The sequence below is a fragment of the Chlorocebus sabaeus genome, chromosome 17 (genome assembly GCF_047675955.1).
Source record: "Chlorocebus sabaeus isolate Y175 chromosome 17, mChlSab1.0.hap1, whole genome shotgun sequence".
Classification (NCBI taxonomy): Eukaryota; Metazoa; Chordata; class Mammalia; order Primates; family Cercopithecidae; genus Chlorocebus; species Chlorocebus sabaeus.
Genome location: NC_132920.1, coordinates 30569219 through 30589839, shown reverse-complemented (window position 1 = coordinate 30589839; position 20621 = coordinate 30569219). Strand labels below are relative to the sequence as shown.

At 53.3% G+C, this 20621-nt stretch overlaps 2 protein-coding genes across 11 annotated transcripts; both read right to left on the bottom strand.

Moving 5' to 3' along the window:
• Nucleotides 1–1890: 1890 nt before the first annotated feature.
• VARS2 (valyl-tRNA synthetase 2, mitochondrial) lies at nt 1891–14108 on the bottom strand. 6 transcript variants are annotated; one of them, XM_073005817.1, is made up of 30 exons: nt 13947–14108; nt 13287–13519; nt 13087–13168; nt 12873–12973; nt 12460–12581; nt 12280–12346; nt 12087–12184; nt 11388–11469; nt 11125–11244; nt 10542–10653; nt 9421–9509; nt 8495–8585; nt 8128–8255; nt 7908–8011; nt 7594–7675; nt 7203–7279; nt 7039–7114; nt 6652–6754; nt 6349–6419; nt 6103–6228; nt 5808–5912; nt 5600–5668; nt 5401–5479; nt 5146–5273; nt 4863–5015; nt 3798–4004; nt 2963–3074; nt 2630–2805; nt 2341–2469; nt 1891–2241 (listed from the first exon to the last, which is right to left on the bottom strand). In XM_073005817.1, the coding sequence occupies exons 2-30, from the start codon at nt 13485–13487 to the stop codon at nt 2140–2142; spliced, it is 3192 nt and encodes a 1063-aa protein (XP_072861918.1). In that variant the 5' UTR covers nt 13488–13519; nt 13947–14108; the 3' UTR covers nt 1891–2139. The 6 variants fall into 6 exon arrangements, with proteins under 6 accessions (XP_072861918.1, XP_007971375.3, XP_007971377.3 ...); XM_007973184.3 differs by having other exon boundaries at nt 13977–14108; XM_007973186.3 differs by having other exon boundaries at nt 13287–13514; nt 13977–14108.
• Nucleotides 14109–14214: 106 nt separating this feature from the next.
• On the bottom strand, nt 14215–20120 carry GTF2H4 (general transcription factor IIH subunit 4). 5 transcript variants are annotated; one of them, XM_007973180.3, is made up of 14 exons: nt 19922–20119; nt 19157–19296; nt 18791–18895; nt 18268–18399; nt 17580–17676; nt 17400–17488; nt 17072–17183; nt 16842–16910; nt 16576–16659; nt 16197–16329; nt 15886–16016; nt 15188–15235; nt 14957–15035; nt 14215–14504 (listed from the first exon to the last, which is right to left on the bottom strand). In XM_007973180.3, exons 2-14 carry the CDS (start codon nt 19291–19293, stop codon nt 14332–14334), a joined length of 1389 nt encoding a protein of 462 aa, XP_007971371.1. In that variant the 5' UTR covers nt 19294–19296; nt 19922–20119; the 3' UTR covers nt 14215–14331. The 5 variants fall into 5 exon arrangements, with proteins under 5 accessions (XP_007971371.1, XP_072861921.1, XP_072861920.1 ...); XM_073005820.1 differs by having other exon boundaries at nt 16158–16329; nt 19947–20119; XM_073005819.1 differs by having other exon boundaries at nt 16158–16329; nt 19922–20118.
• Nucleotides 20121–20621: the final 501 nt, after the last annotated feature.

Sequence of the window (20621 nt, the reverse complement as noted above, 5' to 3'; positions counted from 1 at the left end):
ACGCTATTCCTACACCTCCTACAAGCCTTTGCTTAAACCTCAACTTTACAGTGAGTTCTGCCCTAGCCCACTATTTAAAAGTACAACCTGCCCCCCCCGCCACACAAACACATTAGAGTCCCCTTACCTTGTTCTATCCTTTTTTCCTCCCCTGCATTCATGACATTCAAACATAGTATATCGTTCACTTATTTGTATGTTATTTCTGACTGTCCTGCTAGAAGGAAAGTACTACAAGGGCACAGCATTTTGTTTCATTCACTGATGAATCTAAGTGTCCAGAATAAGGCAGGTGCTCAAAAAAAAAACCAAAAAACCAGCAACCTTGTTGAAACAGAGTAAAAAGAAAAAAAGAACTGCCCATCCCCTTCTTTCCCTCCTCCCTCTGGGTGGAAATGCAGACACGGTAATGGGAGCTGGTGCAGACCTTGGACATGAAGTCTGACAGTGTATCAGAATGGCAGGAAAATAAGACTGAAGGAGGTGTGGGCCCCCATTATTGCAGATCTCTGCACTAGATGCCCAGCAGAAGAAACATCCCCCTCCTCTAAGCTACCATTATATTTGAAGTTTAGTTATAGCAGCCAAAAAGAGCCTGCACCTAATTTATTGGGATAGGTCCCAGTGGAGACTTTTCTCTGAGCACGCGTCTTCATCTCCAAACGGGGGGCTGGGCGCAGTGGCTTACGCTTGTAATCCCAACACTTTGGGAGGCCAAGGCAGGTGGATCACTTGAGCCCAGAAGTTCAAGACCACCCTGGCCAACATGGCAAAACCCTATCTCTACAAAACAATTTTAAAAATTAGCAGGGCAGGGCCAGGCGTGGTGGCTCACGCCTGTAATCCAAGCATTTTGGGAGGCCGAGGCAGGCAGATCACTTGAGGTGAGGAGTTCGAAACCAGCCTGGCCAACATGATGAAACCTTGTCTCTACTAAAAATACAAAAAAAAAAAAATTAGCTGAGTGTGGTGACAGACACCTGTAATCCCAGCTAGTCAGGAGGCTAAGGCAGGAGAATCACTTATACCAGGGAGGTAGAGGTTGCAGTGAGCTGAGATCTCGCCATTGCATTCCAGCCTGGACAACAGAGCAAGACTCCATCTCCAAAAAAAAAAAAAAAAAAAAGAGCATAGTGGTGCACACCTGTGGTCCCAGCTACTCGGGAGTCTGAGGCAAGAAGATCACTAGAGCCCTAGAGGTTGAGGCTACAGTGAGCCATGATTATGCCACTGCACTCCAGCCTGAGCAACAGAGTGAGACCCTGTCTCAAAAATAAAGTAAAAATAAAAATCTCCAAATGGAGCTAACACCCGCCTCGTGAGGTTTTCAGTAGGATTAAATGGCATTGTACATCTAGCACCACAAAGGACCCAGCCCAGGACAGGCTCCTCAGAGCTGCTGGACAGAATGTACTCTGGGTGTGGAAGGGCCAGGCCCCTGAATTCCATGGAGATGAGACGGTGTTTGGCGTGTGTAAGGTGGCCGGCTGTGCTGTGAATGTGTAACTCAGAGGCTGGGCAGTGTGTCTCTGGCACTCAGGTGTCTGAGCACAGAAGGTGGGGCACGCCATTTGCAGCACAGCCCGCAGCCCATCAGGTCTGGAGGAAGTCCTGCTTCTCTCAGCAACTCTAGAGATAGGGCCAAGGAGCAGGGAAGCTTCCATTTAGTGAGAAGTGAAGGAGAAAGAACCTGCAAAAGCCAGTCAGTTAGTCCAGAAAGTAGGTAGAACCGGGACCACTGTGCCCAAGCCCTACCCATGACTAGAAAGCTCCTCTTCCTCCAGCGAGAACCCCCCCTCCTCTTTTCCCAGGCCAAGCTCTCAAGGGACAACTCAGAAGCACAAAAGTCACCACTAGGAGCAAAGGGGACCAAAGAGCCATAAACACATGTTTGGGATTTTAAAAGTTTATCTGAATCTCCTCATTCCCAGACTTCCTGGTGGGAGGCAGGCTGGGCAGTAATGTGAGCATCTCAAGGACGCCACAGTCACTGCGACCAAGCCAGTCTGTTTCCTCATTTACACAATGAAGGCGATGGACCACATAGTCTCTGATGTCCCACTGCACCCTGACAGCTGACAAATCTGTTTGTCCTCAAAGATAGGTCTGAGAGGGAGGAAAACTGATGGGGATGATGAATTAGAGCTCCGGGCTCCCTGGGGCTGGAGGCTCATCCATCAGCTGCCGGAGGTGAGAGGCCGCCTTGTCCAGTTTTGACAATTCCAGCTGGAGGGAAGAAAGCTGGACGAGGAGAAAAGGAGGTGAGGATCCAGGAATGAGGCCCCTCCTGGCCCACATTCCCTCAGGGGTTGAGCCTTCTGGGGGCTTCCCTCAGCTTACCCTTTGTTGCCTCTGAGTCCCTGCCTCCCCTTCTGATGGGGTCCTGGCCATGAGGCCATCAAGCTGCTTCTGCAACTTGGACCTTCGGGCGGCTAACAGAGGGAGCTGGATCTGGGGGTCCACCAGGCCCTAGGGAAGAACAGGGAGAAAAGGCTCAGACATCTGCCTGCTGCCAGGCCTCCATCCTCCATTAGAAGGTCCCTTCCCCTGCTTTATACAGCCCAGCCCCTCCCTTCCTCCCAGCATGCTTCCCAAGCCTGCCCTAACCCTCCCCATTCCCTCTGGTCACCTGCAGCTCCATGTAGACCTGAACCGTGTCACTGAGTGGAGCCTGGGCCCAGCCGGAGGGAGCTGCTGCGCCTGGGGGTAACAGGCCCACAGCCCCACAGTGGCCCAGGGTGCCCAGGGGCTCCAAGAAGGCCTCAAAGAGGCCCTGGTCCCCAGGCTCTGAGCTCTGCAGCAGCACTGGAAACAAAGAAACTTGTCAGAGGCAAGGCCTCAGCTCCTGCCTCCCTTCCCACCCTGCACCTCCTAATGGGGGGTCTGCCCTTCAGGCTCTGCTCTTTTCCCCACCAGCCCCCTTTTCCTGCAGGACCTGAGCCCAGGACCCGCCTTGCCTCACCTCGGGGCCGGGCTTTGGTGAGCTGGTACGTGGCTCGGAGAGCCCTTAGCACCTGCACAACCTCTTGGACCCGGGAGAAGCGCCGCTCCAGCTCCGGCTGGCGCCAGTGCTCCTGACAATCGGGGGGACCCAGAGTTGGCAAAAGGGCTCCTGAGAGCCTCAGTACCAACCCTTCTGGCTCTGTTCTCGACCCATCCAGCCCATCTCCTTAGGGCAATAAGATCTGTCCTCAGCACCACAGAAAATCCACTATCTCAAGGAACATGACAAAAAGTGCCGTGTCATTTGAGAGGTTTTAGATGATCAGTGTTTGATGTCTGTTTAGTTGCTCTGATTGAAATGGCCAACCAAAAATGAATTAGAATTTAAAATGAATTAGTCAAAACTCAAAACCAAATAAGTATAAATATAAATAGTTAAATTTAAAAATAATTTTTGGGTGAGTTCATAGCATTTATCCTTCTGAAATTATTCAAGCTGCACTGAGATTTTGGGGACACTCTATTACTAACTTATCCAACCCTTATCAAAACCATAACATACTATTACTGTTCCTAGTTTAAACCTGGGGGAAACTGAGGCTCGATCACACAGCTCGAAAACAGCAGTCTAGCAACAGAGTCCTGCTCTTGAGCACTACGCTAATACTGTCCCTCAAGACCCATCGCAGCAACCCTGCAGGAACAATCCATCCTCCCCAGGGCTCCACAGCAAAGTGCGAACCATTCCCACAGATGAGCCCCCTGCAGCAAACCCCTTCAGAAGGCAATCCCCACCCTTCACCCGCGGGCCACTCCGAGGTGCCATGGCCCACTCCCAGGTGCGTGGGACTCACCAAGCTGCAGGTGCTGGGGTAGGGGGCAACCGAGATGCTGGGGGCAGGGGGACAACCAGGCCTGGGGGGCAGCCTCTGCCACAGCTCTTCAGCCAGGAAGGGCATCAGTGGGGCCAAGAGGCGGAGGCCGATGTCAGCGCAGGAGAACAGGACCTGAGGGGGCCCTGGGGGGCGGGGTGAGTGCCACAGCACAGGCTTCACAGCCTCCTGGAGAGGAAGCCGATGGTCAGAGGATAGGCCCAGGGCCACAGCCCTCCTCCCTACAGCCACTGCCCTACCCGCCAGCGGGGCAGGCCATGGGTCCTGGGAGAGAGGGACAGGCGGAAGCACTTAACACTTCTGATATGATCCATAGTCCCAGGACACATTCAGCACAAAGAAGGGAAATTCAAGGCAGAAACTCTCTGCAGTACACGGGGACAGGATTTCCAGGGAAACGTGTAGTTTAGGGGAAAAATCATTGAGTTTTTTGCTTATCAATAGGGAACAGAGGTTTTTAAAAGGCTGAGCTAGGGCAGTGGTCCACAGCCAGCAGCAGCAGCACCACTTGGGACAAGAAATGAATATTCATGGCACCCACCCACCCCGACCCCAACCTGCTGAAGGAGCCACTCTGGGGTGGCGGGAGGATCCATGTGCTTTGGAGGCACAAGCCCTCCAGGTGCTCTGGACGTAGGACAGCGTGAGAACCCTTGGTCTAAAGACCACTGTTAGTCCCTCCCAGGCCTCTCTCAGGACGCAGCCTGCCCATGGGCCAAACTCAGCAACTACAGGGACTGAAAAAATTCCCCTCTGCCTTCTGACACTGACTTGTGAGACATTTCTAGAAGTCTCCCTCCTCCTCCTCTCCCCAGGTGACAGGCAGGCAACAGTGCCTGGGCTGCACTGCCAAAACCAGTCCCAGGAAGAGGGGAACTGAGACTCCCTCATCTCCTCTCCTCTCCTTTCCTAACTGAGGGGATAACTGGGGAATTATTAACTCCAGAGCTCTCTGCCTTGGAATCGGATTTCCAGAGGAATTAGAAGCAGGCATGGGAATGCCAAGCCTCCCCCAGCCTCACTCACCAGGTAGACGTCACAGAGGTTGTGGAGCCAGAAGTGGTGCAGGGCGTGAGTGACAAGCGAGAGCTCTCGGGTAAGGAAGCCCCGCTCACACTCCCGGGCGGCCAGGGCAAGGCGGCTCAGGATCCAGGCGTCCATGTGGGAGGAGGGAGACAGCTGCAGGCAAAAGGGGCTTCAGGACCAGGATGGCCTGACTCCCCCTCCCCTGCCTCCTTTCCTTCCAGATGCCACCTTGGCCCTCTGACACCTGACTACCCTACTCCCAAGCATCTCTGCTTTTTCTTACCTCCTCAGCAGGCTGTGGCACAAATTTCTCCCCTAAGGCATTGAGGATAAAGCGCAGAGCATTCCAGATCTTGTTGCAGAAATGTCGGCAGCTCTGGACCTCAGAGACTGACAGGCGCAAGTCACCCCCTGGAAGGGGAGAATCGAGGTAGTCTGCATGTAGGTGGCGGCAGCACCGGAAGTCCTGCCCCTGCCCTGCCCCTGCACAGGCGCCTGCTGCTCTCTGCTCACCCCGAGACCCCTCACCCAGGCTTACCCTGAACTCCATGGGAGCAGAGTGTGAATCTCAGGGCATCTGTCCCACACTCAGGGATCCCATGAGGAAAGTCCTTTTTCTGCAACCAGAGGAAGAAGGGTGGCAGATGCCTTTGTGGCTACAGGGCCAGGACCCGGGATGCAGAGGAAGCCAGAGGCGGTGAGCTAGAGCTGGGAGGGGGCAGGCAGCGATGACTCACCTGTGCTGCAGCCACAATGGCCAGCTCTGCGGGGTCCAAATTTCCACTTCTCAGCTTTTCCTGCAGCACCTGGGGATGGAAGGGGATAATTTACAGCCCAGGTCAAAGGCCCTGCCTCTACAAGAGTCACACTTGCTGGCCTCACTCCCTCAGCCTCCCTTCCTCTCTCCTACAAACCCTGTCCCTCCAGTGGGTGCTTTGTCCTCACCTGCATCTCCACCCCACTGATGATGTCTCTTGGGTCCAGCACATTCCCCAGGGACTTGCTCATCTTCCGGCCCTGCCTGTCCCGAACCATGGGATGAAGAAGCACCTGGGGGCAGGGAGGGGTCAGCAGAGGGGGGTTTCCTTCCCTTGAGATCTCTGGCCCTCTGGCCTCCATACTTTTGGGGGTAGGGTGGGAAGTGAATTGGGTAAAAGGAATCGGGAACGTGGAAAGGACATTAAGGGTTAGAAGGGAGGACAAGGTTTGGGGAACACTGGGGTCGCTGAAGGGCTGTTACCTTGCTGAAGGGCAGCTGCCCTGTGAGCTGGGTCCCCAACATGACCATGCGGCCCACCCAGAACAGCAGAAGGTCACTGCCCGTTTCCAAAAGGGACAGCGGGTAGAAACGAGCAAGGTCTGGGGTCTAGGGGGAAGAGGAGCAGTAAGAGGCCCAGGTCCCGGGCCCCCCTCAAGCCTCTGTGGGGGCCCAGCCGTCCCTTCCTTATCGTTTCCCCTTCACTTTCGCCCTCTCAACCCACCTCACCTCTTGGGGCCAGCCCAGGGCAGAAAAGGGGAACAGGGCAGAAGAGAACCAAGTGTCCAGGACATCAGGGTCTGGGAAAGAGAAAAAGAATGGGGACAATTGGAACCTTGGCTTCTAGGACCTCAGACCACTGCGCCACCATTCTAGGCCAACCTCCACCCCCAGAGACCAGGGCTGTCCCCTTTGGCTCCATTCCCAACTTTCCTGACCCTACCTTCTCCATCTCAGGATCAGCTCCCCTCAAAGGCCCAGATGCCCAGTCCCCCACTCCCCTGTACATCCCTCCCCAGCTCAGGCACTCACCCCTCTCCAGGACCAGCTCTGCCCCTGGCCTCCCTGTCAGTTCTGCTGCTACCTCTCTGGCCTCAGCCTCTGACTGCCCAACCACCCAACAGTCCTCTTCTCCCTGCAAAAGTAGGAAGGAGTCGGGGAGAGTGAGGAAGAACAGCTGACAGGTGCAAATGTCCCTTGGTTTTCACATCCTCTCATGTGGTCTTAGAGTGGCCAAGTTCCTCCAGGGGTGAGATAAAGAAACACCACTTCAGGGAGCTTTGATCGCACAGAACGTTACATGACTACAGCATGAAGCACATTACCAGGCAGGAGCAGGGCCTGGCACTGCGGAGCTCTGACTCCTGGGCTAGGTGCTCTGCGCCATACCCGGCCCTCCGGGTGCTTCTTCCTACCCACCTGTGTGTGGTCCTCTACAACCAGGTAGGCTGGAATCTGATGGCCCCACCACAGCTGCCGGGAGACACACCAGTCCCTGCCGGGAGGACATCCATGAAGTCTTAGAATAACCAGTCGGTCCCCCCACCCCATCTCCACGAGAGCTCCCCTTACCCTACCCTTACCCAATATGGGAAAACCAGTGCTGCCAGTTCTTCTGGTGGAAGGAGGGACTGAGCTCCAGGGCCCCCGACTCCACAGCCTGGAGGGAAAAGGGCCTTTAGACAATGTTTCCCTTCCTGCATGGCCTCACCTCCACAGATAGGACGAGTGGCCTCTGAGGTCATTTTAAAACTCAGAAGGACCTCCCAGGCCTCTTGCCAAGATTCTGGGCTTAAGTAAGGATATGAGCCAGCCCTTGCTGAGCCACCCAGCCTCCATCCCACACATCCTCTCAGTTACCACAGCTGGAGAGGTCTTTGGGGCAGGAGGTCTCCTGCTTCCCGTTTCTTCATTCCAATTCTCAGGGAGCTCCCCCAACCCCTGGCCCCAGTCCTTCCTACACTGCAGCCTCACCTGGGCAGCTCGGGCCCCCATTTCCTGGCAGCGGACAAACCACTGGCTCTTCAGCAGGTATTCTATCACGTCCCCAGAACGGCTGAAAGGGAGACAGGGTGAGTCCACTGCTCTTCCGGCCCTGTGACTTCTCCCAGGGGCACAAGACCCCATGCCATGCCAGGCCCTTGGTACTGAGGATACAATAGTGAATAAAACCGACACGAAGCTCATATTCTAACAGAGGGGTGCAGAGCCCATCCTATTGTCACCCTTAAGCTTCATACATTCCCTTTTAGGGGTAGTCCTTAGTAAAGGAGTTAAAATGAGGTTACCTGCAGATGGGTAGTACCATGGGGTGGTTCTGGAGGCCCCGGAACAGGCCCCGTTCACTCAGCACAGACACTATCTTTTCCCGGGCCACAAACCGGTGAAGACCCTGGAGAAAAAGCGGCAAGAGTAAAGATTAAAGGCCTCTAGAGAAATAAGAAACTGGGAGGAGGAGTAGGGGGACAGAGTGCCCCTAAAGGATGGGGTAACATAGGATGGTACCACCTGCAGCCAGTCCCCGCAGAGGGAGGTCATGGTCCCATCCTCCGCAATGACATTCAGAGGGCTCAAGCCGTGTCGGGCCCCCATCTCAGCATCGGCAGGACTGTGAGCTGGAGTCACCTTCACTGCCCCTTGGGGAGCACAGCCATGGTGAGTACTGAACCTGACCTTGGCTTTTGCTTTTCCAGATGTATCATCATCACCCACACCACCCCAGGCCCCACGACTTTCTCTGTCTGTGCCTCCCTCCCATTCCCCACTCAGACCACCCTATATGAGGATCTCCCACTCCTACCTTCCTCTTCCTCCTGGTTCCCTCCCCTCTCCTCCAGGACCCCCAACTTTCTCTCCCTCCCTGACTTCCACTCACCTGTGCCCACATGTGGCTGAACAGCATAGTCCGTGATGAGGGGAAGAGGCTGTCCCATCAAGGGGTGACGAAGCTGTCGCCCGTGTAGATGCTGAAGGGAAGGGAGAGGGATCAGGGACAGGCACCTGTGAGGGGTGGAAGGGTCTGGGCTAGGGCGTGAGAATCCCAAGAATAAGAAGGTAGAAGGTGGAAGGTAGCGAGCTAGAGCAAGGTCAACAAACTCTTAAGGGGCCAGAATGTAGATATTTTAGGCTTTCGGGCCTAGAGACAAATTCAATCTGCACAGTTACTCTATTCTGCCACTGCGGCAGAGCTGGAGAGGGTATACAATAGCAGCCATAAATAATATAAAAGCCGCAAGCGGCCGGGCACGGTGGCTCATGCCTGTAATCCCAGCACTTTGGGAGGCCAAGATGGGCAGATCACGAGTCAGGAGATTGAGACTATACTGGCTAACATGGTGACACCCCATCATCTCTACTAAATTACATTACTTAAAAATTACATTACTTAAAAAATTAATTACTAATTTTTGTAAAAATACAAAAAATTAGCCGGGTGTGGTGGCACGTGCCAGGCGTGGTGCCACACTCCCAGCTACTCAGGAGGCTGAGGTAGAGTTGCTTGAACCTGGGAGGTGGAGGTTGCAGTGAGCCGAGATCACGCCACTGCACTCCAGCCTTGGTGACAGAGCGAGACTCCATCTCAAAAAAAAAGGCCACAAGCTGGATTAGGACCATGGGCCAGTTTGTCAACCCCTGACCTACAGAAAAAGTATAAGAAGAGGAGGGAGTCGAATCAGAACCACTGAGAGAAGTCTAAGGAAAAAGAATTAGAAGCAAGAGAGAAAGAGTCACCATTTAAAACCCAAGACGAGAAGGCCATGGGCAGGGCAGGCCAGAGTGCAAGAGCGCACTGGGTATTACCGTGTATCTCGAGTCATCTGGATGAACAGCCACAGCCACGTCTCCAGGCAGCGTCTCTGGCCTCGTGGTTCCTACCACAACCTCTGCATCTGAAGACAAACATTTAAACACTCAGAGGTGGTCATCATCCTCACCCCTTACTGCCAACATAGTTGAACGCAGTACAACTGGAAAGGGGAAGGGGCAGGGAGTAGTCAAGGTGGAAGAGGCCCCCAGGAGTGACTAGAAAAAAGTAGGGGCAGTGTTTATAGGAACCCAGGGTTTCCCATAAGTTAATGACCAGAGGCCTGAGAGGGTGTCTGGTGCTAAGGAATTCCCTGATAATTTGCATGGAAGAAATGGGGGCAGCATTAATTAAAGCAACTATAATAGAATTTTTGCTGGATGCCCAGAGGACACTGGGGATTCTCAGTGTACATTCTCAGTGTACAAATGCTGTACATTCTTCAGGGGGAGCACCAGCTCCTCCTACAAGCAGCTTCCTCTGACTCTTCCAGCTCATCTGTCTTCCCTTTCTTTGAGCTCTTCAGAACATTTTCCATAAAAACCACACCTTAGAGGCCGGGCGCGGTGGCTCACACCTGTAATCCCAGCACTTTGGGAGGCCAAGGCAGGCGGATCACAAGGTCAGGAGTTCGAGACCAACCTGACCAACATGGTGAAACCCCATTTCTACTAAAAATACAAAAATTAGCCGGGCCTGGTGGCGCGCGCCTGTAATCCCAGCTACTCAGGAGGCTGAGACAGAAGAATCGCTTGAACCTGGGAAGCATAGGTTGCAGGAGCTGAGATCGTGCCATTGCACTCCAGCCTGGGCAAAAGAGTGAGACTCCATCTCAAAACAAAAAAACAAAACAAAACAAAAAACACACACCTTAGAACTGATCTGTCTCTTTCCTGGGTAGCGCACTTCTGAAGAATCACACCAAGCTATCAAAGGGCAGTAACCACATGCACTTTTTGTACATCCCCCAGAAGATCCTGGGTAAGTGCCCACACTGAGGCGAACATTACCAAGGTTCATGTGGGAGATGGACTGACGGTTTCCTAGCAGCCAAACATGGGCTCCAGAAAATAAAAAATGGAGGTAAATGGGTGACCCTGCAGAGTACTATGCTCACCAGGCTCTCCATCCACAGGGAAGGCAACAGAAAATAGGAGGCCAAAAGACACAGGGGTAGGGCAGCCAGGCAGTCGAAGCTGTGTACGGCCAGGCAGGGGCCGGTTCTCCACCTGGAAGCGCCGAGAAAGCTGGGTCAGAGGGCAGCCTTTCTGCAAGGCTCATGCCCAGGCTTCACTCTGCCACTCATCCATCTGCCCAACCTCCCTGCAATCCATCTAAAATCCATTTGGAGGATTCAGGAGCTACCTCCCTCTGCCCTCACCCAATGCTTATGCAGTCACACTTCTAATAAATATTCGCCAGGCACTTAAGCCATGGCCAGGTATGTTGCCAAGCACCTATGTGAATTCTCATTTAATTTTTACAACATCCCCACGATGCAAGCATTCCATCATCTCTAATTTACAGACTGAGGAAGCTGAGGCTTAAAGAGACTAAACAGCCTGCCAAGCCACACAGCTGTCATAGGCAGGCCTCAGATTTGAATCCAGGCACCCTGGCTCCAAAGTCTGAGCTCTTAACCATTGACGACCACTCTGCCTCAGAGCTCTCACAAACCTGCTTCGCTTTCTCCACCTCACCTCAATGTCCGAGATGGCTGATCTTAAAGCACATGACCAGTTGACAAGCTGACGGTTCCGGTACAGCAACCCCGCCTTGTAGAGCCGCACAAAAGCTTCAGTCACAGCCACTGAGGAGCCCTGGAATGACCTGAGTGTCCACCTCTAACAGCCACTTCTCAGCCCATCACCCTATTCAGGGACCCAGGCATTGCTACCTCCCTGCCCCACACAGATCTCTAAACATTCCCCAATGCTCACAGGGACCAAGGCACGGAACTCACAACATCCATGGTAAAACACTCTCGATCCCAGTCCAGGGAGGCACCCAGAGCTCGCAGCTGCTCACAGATCTCTCCACCTTTCCTGTGCCCAGAGAGATCCTTGTCAGCAAACTCTTCCCAAGCACTTCCTATGTACCAGGTCCAGCGATGTCCCCAGCAATGCCAGGTGTTGGAGGAAAATCAAGTGAGGATGGCATTGATCTCGCCTCTAGAGGCTAATAGAAATGGACTTACAAACCCAGTATGGGGTTTTCTAAGATATTAAAAGAGGCAAAAGTTTCTATAGGAAGAGAGGAGGGATAGTCATATTGTGGGAAATCCAAAGATGCTTCACAGAGATGGCATGAGATAACAGACCTGGAAGAATGAGGGTAATTCCATGGGAATTGAAAGGTGGGAATGGGCGAGTGAAAGAAGGTGAGATTTAGACAAGAGAAACTGGGGTAAGTAAAGAGAAAGAAAAATATATACATATAAAAAAATACACACACACACGAACATTCTAATGCATATGTAATATCCATACATATAAGGCTTGGAAACTCCACCAAACGTTAAGGGGCTCCAGAGCTTCCATCTCTGAGGAAGTCAGGGCTGTGCCGGGAAGCGCCAGGGATTACAAGTCAGGAGTGATGGTGGTGGGAGGCAAGAAACCAAATCTGCCATCTGGGCCCCCTGAGCCCTGCCCATCATACTTACGCCTCCTTCCACTGCCACACCTCCCTAAGGAAGGCCTCCCGGCTCAGCTCGTGTCTCCTCACTCCCCGTTCCTTCCACAGTTGTTTCTCCACCACAGCCTGCAGTTGGATTCAGGGCAAATGAACAGAGTCAGGTTGCTTTGGGGGAAGAAATTGCTTTTACCCAAAAAAGGAACATGTAACAGAAGACATACTTGTGTAGCAATTCCTGCGTGATCTGAACCAGGGACCCACAGCACTTGATCCCCACGCATCCGGTGCCTGCAACAAAAATGCCCTCCGGTGAACCCCTGGGATTAAATGTTTATTCTTACTCATTCCTGCCCTTCCTATTTCCCTTCCAAGAACTCGAGGAGCCCCCACTCCTCTCTCACCAGCGCACGAGGGCATCCTGTATGGCCACCGTGAGTGCGTGGCCAATGTGCAGGGAGCCAGTGACATTGGGAGGTGGGATACACATGGAAAAGGTCTCCCCGGTAGCTTGGGGCAGCTGGGCCTAGAGGAAGAAAAAAAGTCAAAGGAGCAAGAGAGAATTGGATTGGGGAAAGAGCACCCTCTACTGTCTCCAGAACAGAAAGAACTTCAGGGAAGAACTCCTGCAAACAACAGAGGAGAGTGGAGAGGAGGGAATTGACCAGGGGGAACCCGCCAAGAGAAATCTTGGGAGACACCAGAGCCAGAAAGAAGGCAAGGTCTACAATGTGAGCTCAACTCTGAGGCTCCAGTTGTATTCAACGGCCACTCTGTCCTGGAGATCATTTAGGACCCCTGCCTGCCAGATACTAACCTGATATTCTGGTTTGAAGAAGCCCTCTCGTACCCACCACGGGTACCAGGCAGCCTCAACATATCGGGGACTGTATGCAGGCGGCAGGGGCCCAGAGACATCTGTGGAGGCAGAGGAGAGCTCCACTAACCACTGAACTTGTTCCCAGGCTGCATTTCAGCAGGCCAAATTGGCAACACAAATGTGAAAGAAAAGGCTTTCTTATTCTACTTACCTTTCTTTTCACCGGGTTTCGTAGGGATTTCATACAATACTACCTCCTTAGGACTCCAGGCCTTAATGGATTCTGCAGGTGACTGAGAAGAGAAAGCAGAAGAGACTGGGATCCTGTATACCCCAGACTGCATTTCAGCCCATCTCCTCTAGCCCCTCCCAAATCTCAGAAACCCAAGGACAAGCTGTCTAACTCCTAACCTTGCTCTCCCTTGCTATGTCAGCCTCCAGAGTCGCCTGCTTCTCTCGCAGGCGTTTCTGTTTGGCTTCACGGTTCCTCCGGGAGATAGGAGATCCATGGGGCTCCGACTGTGTAGAAACGGAATGAAACCTGGGGAGGCCCCGTGAGTGCCTCAGCCCCCAAAACGGTGGTCGAAAAGAGGCGAGAGGCAAATGAGGCATTAGGAGTGTTTGGAAAGGGGCCGAGATCTGTTCTGGATAGAGAGAGTGCACATTAGGATATGGGGGTGGAGGAGGGTCACTCCCCTTGTCCCATCTTTCCTGTCTCTAATTAGCAAAGGTCTGTAATTCCAAGTCTCTATTCCATCCCACACCACCTTTCCTCCTTGAGGGCTAGAGTGCATGGTGTCGACAGCGCCATGGAGCCACGGAGACCAGGGCCCTTCCGGAACAGGACCGGAGTGTCTGGACTTAGCGGTGACCACTGACACATGAGAGGATAGGGCTCAGAAACTCAGGGAGATGACGGGCATCAGCGCGCCCAGGAGCCAGCAAGGAGTCCCGCCAGGGCCGCTGCGATCTCCACCTGCCCAGGGGCCTCCTGCAGTGCCCACAGGCCGGCGCGGCCCGGCCTTCCCGCCCATCCCAACGCCTGGGCCCAGGGCCCGCAGCGTCTCCCACTTCCAGGAGGCCGCCCCCGCGCGCGCTCACCGGGAGGCCCCGCCGCTATCCCAGGGCGCCCCGCGGCGGCAGGGACTGGGGGCTCCACCTAACCCGACCCTGGAACGTGGCCCCGGAGCCGCGCGGTGCATGGGGGCGGGACCCCGGCCGGCGCATGCGCAGCAGCTGGCTTCGGCCCCACCCTCTCCCTCCCGGTCCAATGGCTGTCGACTACAGGAGCGAGTCCGCCGCGAAGGCAAACCCCACCGGGAGGCGCCCGGGACCGCACTGCTAGCTATCGCAACTTTATTAGACAAGAAAAGCCCTGACGCGTAAATAAAAAACACCTGAGTTCTGAGGCCCCGCCCCGCCCGGTCCCGCCCGCCGAGGTCCAAGTCCCGCGCTCTCAGGAGCTGTGTTTCTGCCGCTTCCAAAAGCGCTTGACGTCGCTGTGCCCGGCCGGGGTCACCACCATGAGCCGCTTGGCCGAGTTCTCGAACACGAGCACGCCCAGCTCCCGCGCGTGGGCCAGCAGCAGCTCAAAGTCCACTTGCGACAGGAACTGGTTATACAAGACACCTGGGGTTGGCAGGACGGGAGGGGCGCGGGGAGAAGACGAGAAAGTGAAGCTCGGGGCTCCTGTTGGGAATCCCCCCAGCTCCTTCGTGGCAGCCCTGGACGCGTCTGGGCTCGCCCCCACCGAAATTTTAGAAACTAATTCTCTATGCTTGTCTGCTCAGGGGTTCATCTTAACACCAGTGTGATCCGGCCGTATTCAAAAAGGCCTAATACAAATTACTGTGAATTATTCCCTCTCCTAGCCAAATCCAAAGTGCATTGACTTGGGACGATTTGTTTACTACCGACTCACCCCAAAACAAACAAGCAAAAAAACTGTCTTGCCAGCTTTTCTCTCCTAGTCCATGAAGTAAAAAATAAAATGCATGAAAAGCTTTTACACTTTATCAAGACTGAATTGTCTGCCCTTTCTCTGGCCAATGACCAAGACTTGGCCACCAGAAGCTACTCACCCTCAGTGAACCGGAGTCTGTCCCTTTCCAGCTCCCAGAGCCGGATCTGGTCTGTGATGGTGGGGGGCAGCACAGGTGTCTGCAAGGAGCAAGGGTTGGTTGTAGGGACTCAGGAATACTGCCCCAGACAACCCGGCCCTCCGCTCCTTCCCCAGATTTGGATGCCCCTTTTTCTTTTCCATCATCTCATCACCAGCTGCCAGCCTCTGACATCTTGGAGCCTGTCTGTACCTGTTTGAGCATCACTGGGTGGGCCCGTGTCCTTAGGAAATGGATTATCTAGGAAAACAGACAAGAATGGCATGAGGGCTCCAGCAAGAAGGCAGGAAAGCCATCTGAGCTGTCACCTAATGTCACTGGAACATCAGCTTATTCTAAAAACTCCTAACTCCTGTCATCAACTCCACCCATCCCAGTTCAGCTGTTATCCCAAGTTGCTGCTCCCAGCAACTTGGGATATTCCTTTTCTGGCACATTCACCCTTTCCAGTAATGTTTTGTTTTTCTTTCTTTAAAATAGCAAAAGCTACTTTTTTTTTTTAAGCATTTATTGCATGGCAGGTGCTAAGCTCAATGCTTTACCCCTATTCTTCCAATGAATTATCCCTGCAACCCTGAGGTAAGAACTGTCACTTACTAGATGAGGAAACTGAGGCTCACAGAAGCAAAACAACTATGTCTAGTTTATACAGTTAGGATGTGGTGGTGCCAAGGCACAAATCCACAGCTATACCTCCTCCCTCCATGTTTCTTTCCCCTCAAGAGTCTACCTGTTCTCACACCCAAAGCCTTCATTTCCTTTCAAACACAGACAACTCACCACCACCTATTATAACAGACTCAGAGCTAGCCTTCCATAATGTGCCCCTCTGTGCCCCACAGCCCAAGTGCAGCCTGTCTTCCTGCTCTACCTCTCCCAAGTGGGAATACCTGCTGGGCTGTGATGCCACTGGCGATTGCCTGCTGCACACTCTCCCGGGTCACCTGCGCCACCACCATGTTGGGGAACCGATACAGCATCTCAGAGAAGAGGGCAATGAGGGCAATCTGCAGCTCCGACTCTGAGCCAGGGATAGAAAGAGGATGAGGAGGCCACCCCCACACCCAGACTCCCTCAAGCCCTTCTTTCAAGTGTCATGAGAAATGTCAGAGAGCTCTGAAAACTGCCGGGTAAACATGAACAGAAACTGGCATTCCCTCACCCTCAACCTTCTCTTCCGGGGCACTCTGTCCCGCCTCACCTGTGTAGGCATACAGTCGGTAATTGGTTTCCACCACAATGAAGCCTGGCTGATGCACAGTGCCCCCAGCTCCAGAGACACCTGACGAGAGATTGATGGCCAGGCGCGTGGGGTAGTAACGCCGAGATTTCCTCTGGAAAGGATAGAAAGGCAGATGCCTTGTCTCAGAATTCACTGCCTTACATCTTCCTGCCTGAAATATCCAATCCCTCCCAAGATGCAGAACCTCAACCTCCAACTTCTCTCCCCCAAGAGACCCAAGTATTCAGTTCTGGCAACTGCTTCCTGCTACTTCCCCGAGACCCCACTCCTTTTTAAAGGCGAAGGCAACACACCACCCTGTTTCTTCCCTGGAAGCCACTCATCTAGGCGCTCATACCTTCCTCTGGAAAACAAGCCCAAACTCACGCAGATGTTGCAGGAAGTTCAACAGAGAATCACTCATACCTTCCACAGAGTAATCCTGAGGAACAGAGGTTTCCAGCTGGGGTCCAAAACACAACCCACCCACCCCCAACCCCATCATTCATTCTGTCTTTCTCCATCCATCTCTGCTCGTTCTGTGTTCATTCTTATCTTCTCACTCTACTGCCCCACAACTTGCTTTCCCCTTCCCATCTCTATACCCTTCAGGCCCCTGCTTACCTTGCCCAGAGTAGAGAAGCTGAGCTGGAACAGGAAGGAGAGAATCTCTACTAGGTCCATGCCCCGGCTCTAGGGAGAAAGAGGCAGAGACAAAGGAGGAGGGATGGGAGGGAGACAATGGGAAGAAAGGGACAGAGAAGAGAAAATCAGGGAACAGTCTGTAGGCAGGAATCTCTCAGTGAGACCTGAGAGGAGCAGAGCACACTGGCAAGTGGCCCCGGCGTCCTCACCTGGGCTGTCTGCAAATACTGCAACATAAAGTACCAGAGCTGAGCCGGGGTGTCCAGCAACAGGAACTGGAAGCCAGCGGAAGTAATGCAGGGCGGCTCTCCAGGTTCAGTACTACAGACAAAGACCGGGACAATGACGGTGATATGCAGAGAAAGACTACTACCCCCATTTGTCCGCTCACGTTTTTTCTTTGTATCTCTGGCTATATTCTACTCAGCTTGCCTTTTCCAGCTAACGTCCTCTGAGCTTGACTAGCCCCAGATACCATTTCTTAGGGACCCAAGGAGATGGCACTGCAGAGAGCTGCTATACCTCCGGTTTCCTCACCTCTTCATGAGCCCAGCCTGGCTGAGGAGCTGAGCCAAGTCCTGGCTGACAGCTGCACTGGGAGAGCCCACCATGAAGTGCAAGACCACCTGAAGAACAGAAGAGAACAGGGAGACCATGCTCCAAGGGCCATGGGAAGTAGAAGCACAAGCAGAGACACACACAGTCCCAAGTGCTTACCTCCCATCGCTCCTCGGCATACTTGTCAAGGGAGGGAACATCCCGGGCATGCTTGTCTGGTCCCAGCTGACTTGTGTCATCAGACCAGGCCTTCCCCCTACGGGCAGGATGGGCCAAGAGTAAGGAACCCTGGCCAGGAGCAGTGGCTCACACCTGTAATCCCTGTATTTTGGGAGGCCGAGATGGGCGGATCACTTGAGGTCAGGAGTTTGGACCAGCCTGGCCAACATGGTGAAACCCCATCTCTACAAAAAATACAAAAAATTAGCTGGTGGTTGCCTGTAATCCCAGTCACTCAGGAGGCTGAGGCAGGAGAATCACTTGAACCCAGGAGGTGGAGGCTGCATTGAGCCAAGATCGCACCACTGCACTCTGCCTGGGTGACAGAGCGAGACTCTGTCTCAAAAACACACAAAACAAAACAACAAAAAAAGAGTAAGGAACCCTGTCTGTGTTCCTTGCCACCCTTCTGCCATCTTTCCACCCTTATCCTCAGGGGCCATGAGTGGGGGACATTTCCTACACCACACACTGCATCTGATCCAACTTACTCCTAAAGGAGCTCCCAACATGGAGACTACAAGGTTCCAGGGAGGCCCCCAGCAGCTCCCCCTCCCAAACTGTAATTAGCGGTTTAATAAGCAGCAGTTCCCCTGCCCTAGCTTAGGAAGAGACAGAAGTGACATACCCACCCAGAAGGGCAATGCGGAGGTTCTGGCGGAAAATGGGGTTGAGGATGAGGCCCTGGAGCCCGCCTGGGAGCAGCTGGGTGTGCCAGATCCGGAGGCCGCTCAGCAGCCCTGTACTTTCCTCCTGAGCCCTGGAACAGAAGCAGAGAGGTGAGCAGGGTATTTGGAGAACAAAAAGGAGGACCATAAAAGCCACCTCTCTGCCTGTTCTGAACTTGCTGATCCTTGGAACATTGTTCCACAGAGTGAAATTAGTATCTTCTTAAGACAAATTCTTTACTGCATTACCTATCAGAGCCTTACTACAGATATCACACATAACTCTGTAAGAGGGAAGATACATTTGAAAGCAAGAGGTCAGCTGGGAAATAAATAAAAGGGAAAAGGCAGTATGCAGAGTTTCCCAAATGTATTTATTTTTAAGTTTTGTGATATACCTATTAATACGTCCTGGAAGTGCTCCAAGAAACAGTAGTTTGGGAAATGTAGCTGTTGAGAAATTTGTATCTGGCTGAGACTTACTTGCTGAATTCCTTCTTTACCCACAGGGCTACAGCAGCTTGTGGCAAAGGCTGCTCCAGAAAGAGCATCCGCATCACCCAGTTCTTAGCCAAGGATGGGAGCTCCCTGAACAGGGACAGAGGTCAAAGGTTAATATCAGAAGCTGCATTGTATCTGCATCTCTGCCCTCAATTAACTCTCAAACATCTCATCTCACTCCACCACAACTTTAGCAGTCCTGCTGTTTTGGCCCCCACACTTTGGAGCAATTTCCAACCCGCACCCCCAGTCCCCACCCCTACCCCAGCCTGCTACACTTTTACCTGTTATATTTTATTCCAGTCCACAGACCCCATTACATTTCCCTGCCATGAAGGGGATCCTCACCTGAAGACAGCCAGACAAGTGGCTGGGTGCCCATATAATCGGTCCAATACCCCAGGGCTCAGGCCCCCTAAGAATTCCTGCAGATTCCTGCATTGTAGGTGTACTCGGTTCAGTCCCCTTGAAGGGGTGCTCTCCATCACCTGAGGAATGCAAACATCAGAAGCGCACCCCCACCATTCATGCCAGTGTCACCCCTGACCTTTCTGATTCCAGATCCATCAGTCCCCACAATAACCCCACCTTTTCTGTGGCCTCCTTTCCCATGACACTCAACTCCTCTGGTTTCTCGCAAACCTGACCAATCTCCGTCCCTTTCTTGCCTCCTCACCCTGTTTCTGCCCTTCAACTCCAGTCTTTCCTCAATTACCAAGTGACAGAATTGTTAACTGTCCTGTGTTTGCAAGATCATTTTGTATTTCAATGACTTGTCTCATCTTTGGCTAAACAGAGACAAAGAAAATTGAGCCCACACCTCTCTCTTCCATCCCTCCTGGTCAGATCAGTCTATAAGCTCCAAATCTACCCGAACTTCCTATCTTCTCTCTCTTAGCCCACTTCTGCTAAGTACGGCGGTAACCTCTCCCCTCCACGCTTCCCAAATCTAAAGCCACCTCTTTTCCCTTCCCAAGTCTAGTTCACGCCATTCACCCTGACCCACGCCTTCCGATCTCCTAGCTTCTCCCTGCCTTCCTCCCACTCCTCGCCTCTCACCCACCTCTCTCTCTCTTATACCTCTGCCACTCCCGCCCTCCTAGGTCCCCTCACCACTCTGTCGATCCTCCTCGCGCACCCCGAGTCTCGGGCCGTCGCTTAATCGGAGCCAAAGTCTCGCATTGGCTCCTGGAAACTGAGGGAAAGATGGTGAAAAAATGCGAAGAAAAGATGGGGAAAGCGACGAAAGATTTCACAGGCAAGAGCCCAGAATGGAGAATTCACAAGAGAAGGGAGGTAAGGGGAGGAGTGGAAAAGTGAAGAGGATTAGAATAGACGATGCACACTCCCGGCGCGGGGGATGCTGGGAATTGGAGTCTTGTCTTTGCTCTCCTTAGAGCCGGCTGAAGTGCGTCTGACTACAAATCCCGAAAGGCACGGTGGGGAAGCCGAAAGGCAAGGAGCCGGCTTTTAATTGAGAGAGCGGGAGACACCAGAAGCCGAACCAGTTGGTTCTGCCAGAACCAACTCCGCCCACGCTGCTAACGGCGCTGTAACCGGATGGAGCGGGAGGCGGGTCGGGGAAAGTAGAAGTGCCTGGAGGGCTTCCGTGCGGAGGCGCGCTATGGCGACTTGGTGGTGAACCGATTAGACTTAGAGACCACAAAACTGGATTCCGTGAGCACAATTACTCCCCGTAAAATTGGGATAATGCACACTCCGGGCCGGACGCGGTGACTCACTCCTGTAATCCCTGCACTTTGGGAGGCCGAGGCGGGCGAATCACCCGAGGTCAGGAGTTCGAGACCAGCCT

What these genes read in the sequence shown, in the direction of transcription:
- VARS2 (XM_073005818.1), bottom strand. Translation starts at nt 13,909, where the DNA reads ATGGGCGGGAAGGCCGGGCCGCGCCGGCCTGTGGGCACTGCAGGAGGC. An exon ending in CACTGGTTTTCCCATATTGG is followed by an intron (nt 7,115 to 7,202) that starts GTAAGGGTAGGG and finishes TCCTCCCGGCAG; the next exon opens with GGACTGGTGTGTCTCCCGGC. An exon ending in ACCTCTGTGACGTCTACCTG is followed by an intron (nt 4,005 to 4,862) that starts GTGAGTGAGGCT and finishes CTTCCTCTCCAG; the next exon opens with GAGGCTGTGAAGCCTGTGCT.
- GTF2H4 (XM_073005820.1), bottom strand. Translation starts at nt 19,293, where the DNA reads ATGGAGAGCACCCCTTCAAGGGGACTGAACCGAGTACACCTACAATGC. An exon ending in GTAAAGAAGGAATTCAGCAA is followed by an intron (nt 18,400 to 18,790) that starts GTAAGTCTCAGC and finishes CTTCTGTTCCAG; the next exon opens with GGCTCAGGAGGAAAGTACAG. An exon ending in CAGACTCCGGTTCACTGAGG is followed by an intron (nt 14,505 to 14,956) that starts GTGAGTAGCTTC and finishes TGCCAACCCCAG; the next exon opens with GTGTCTTGTATAACCAGTTC.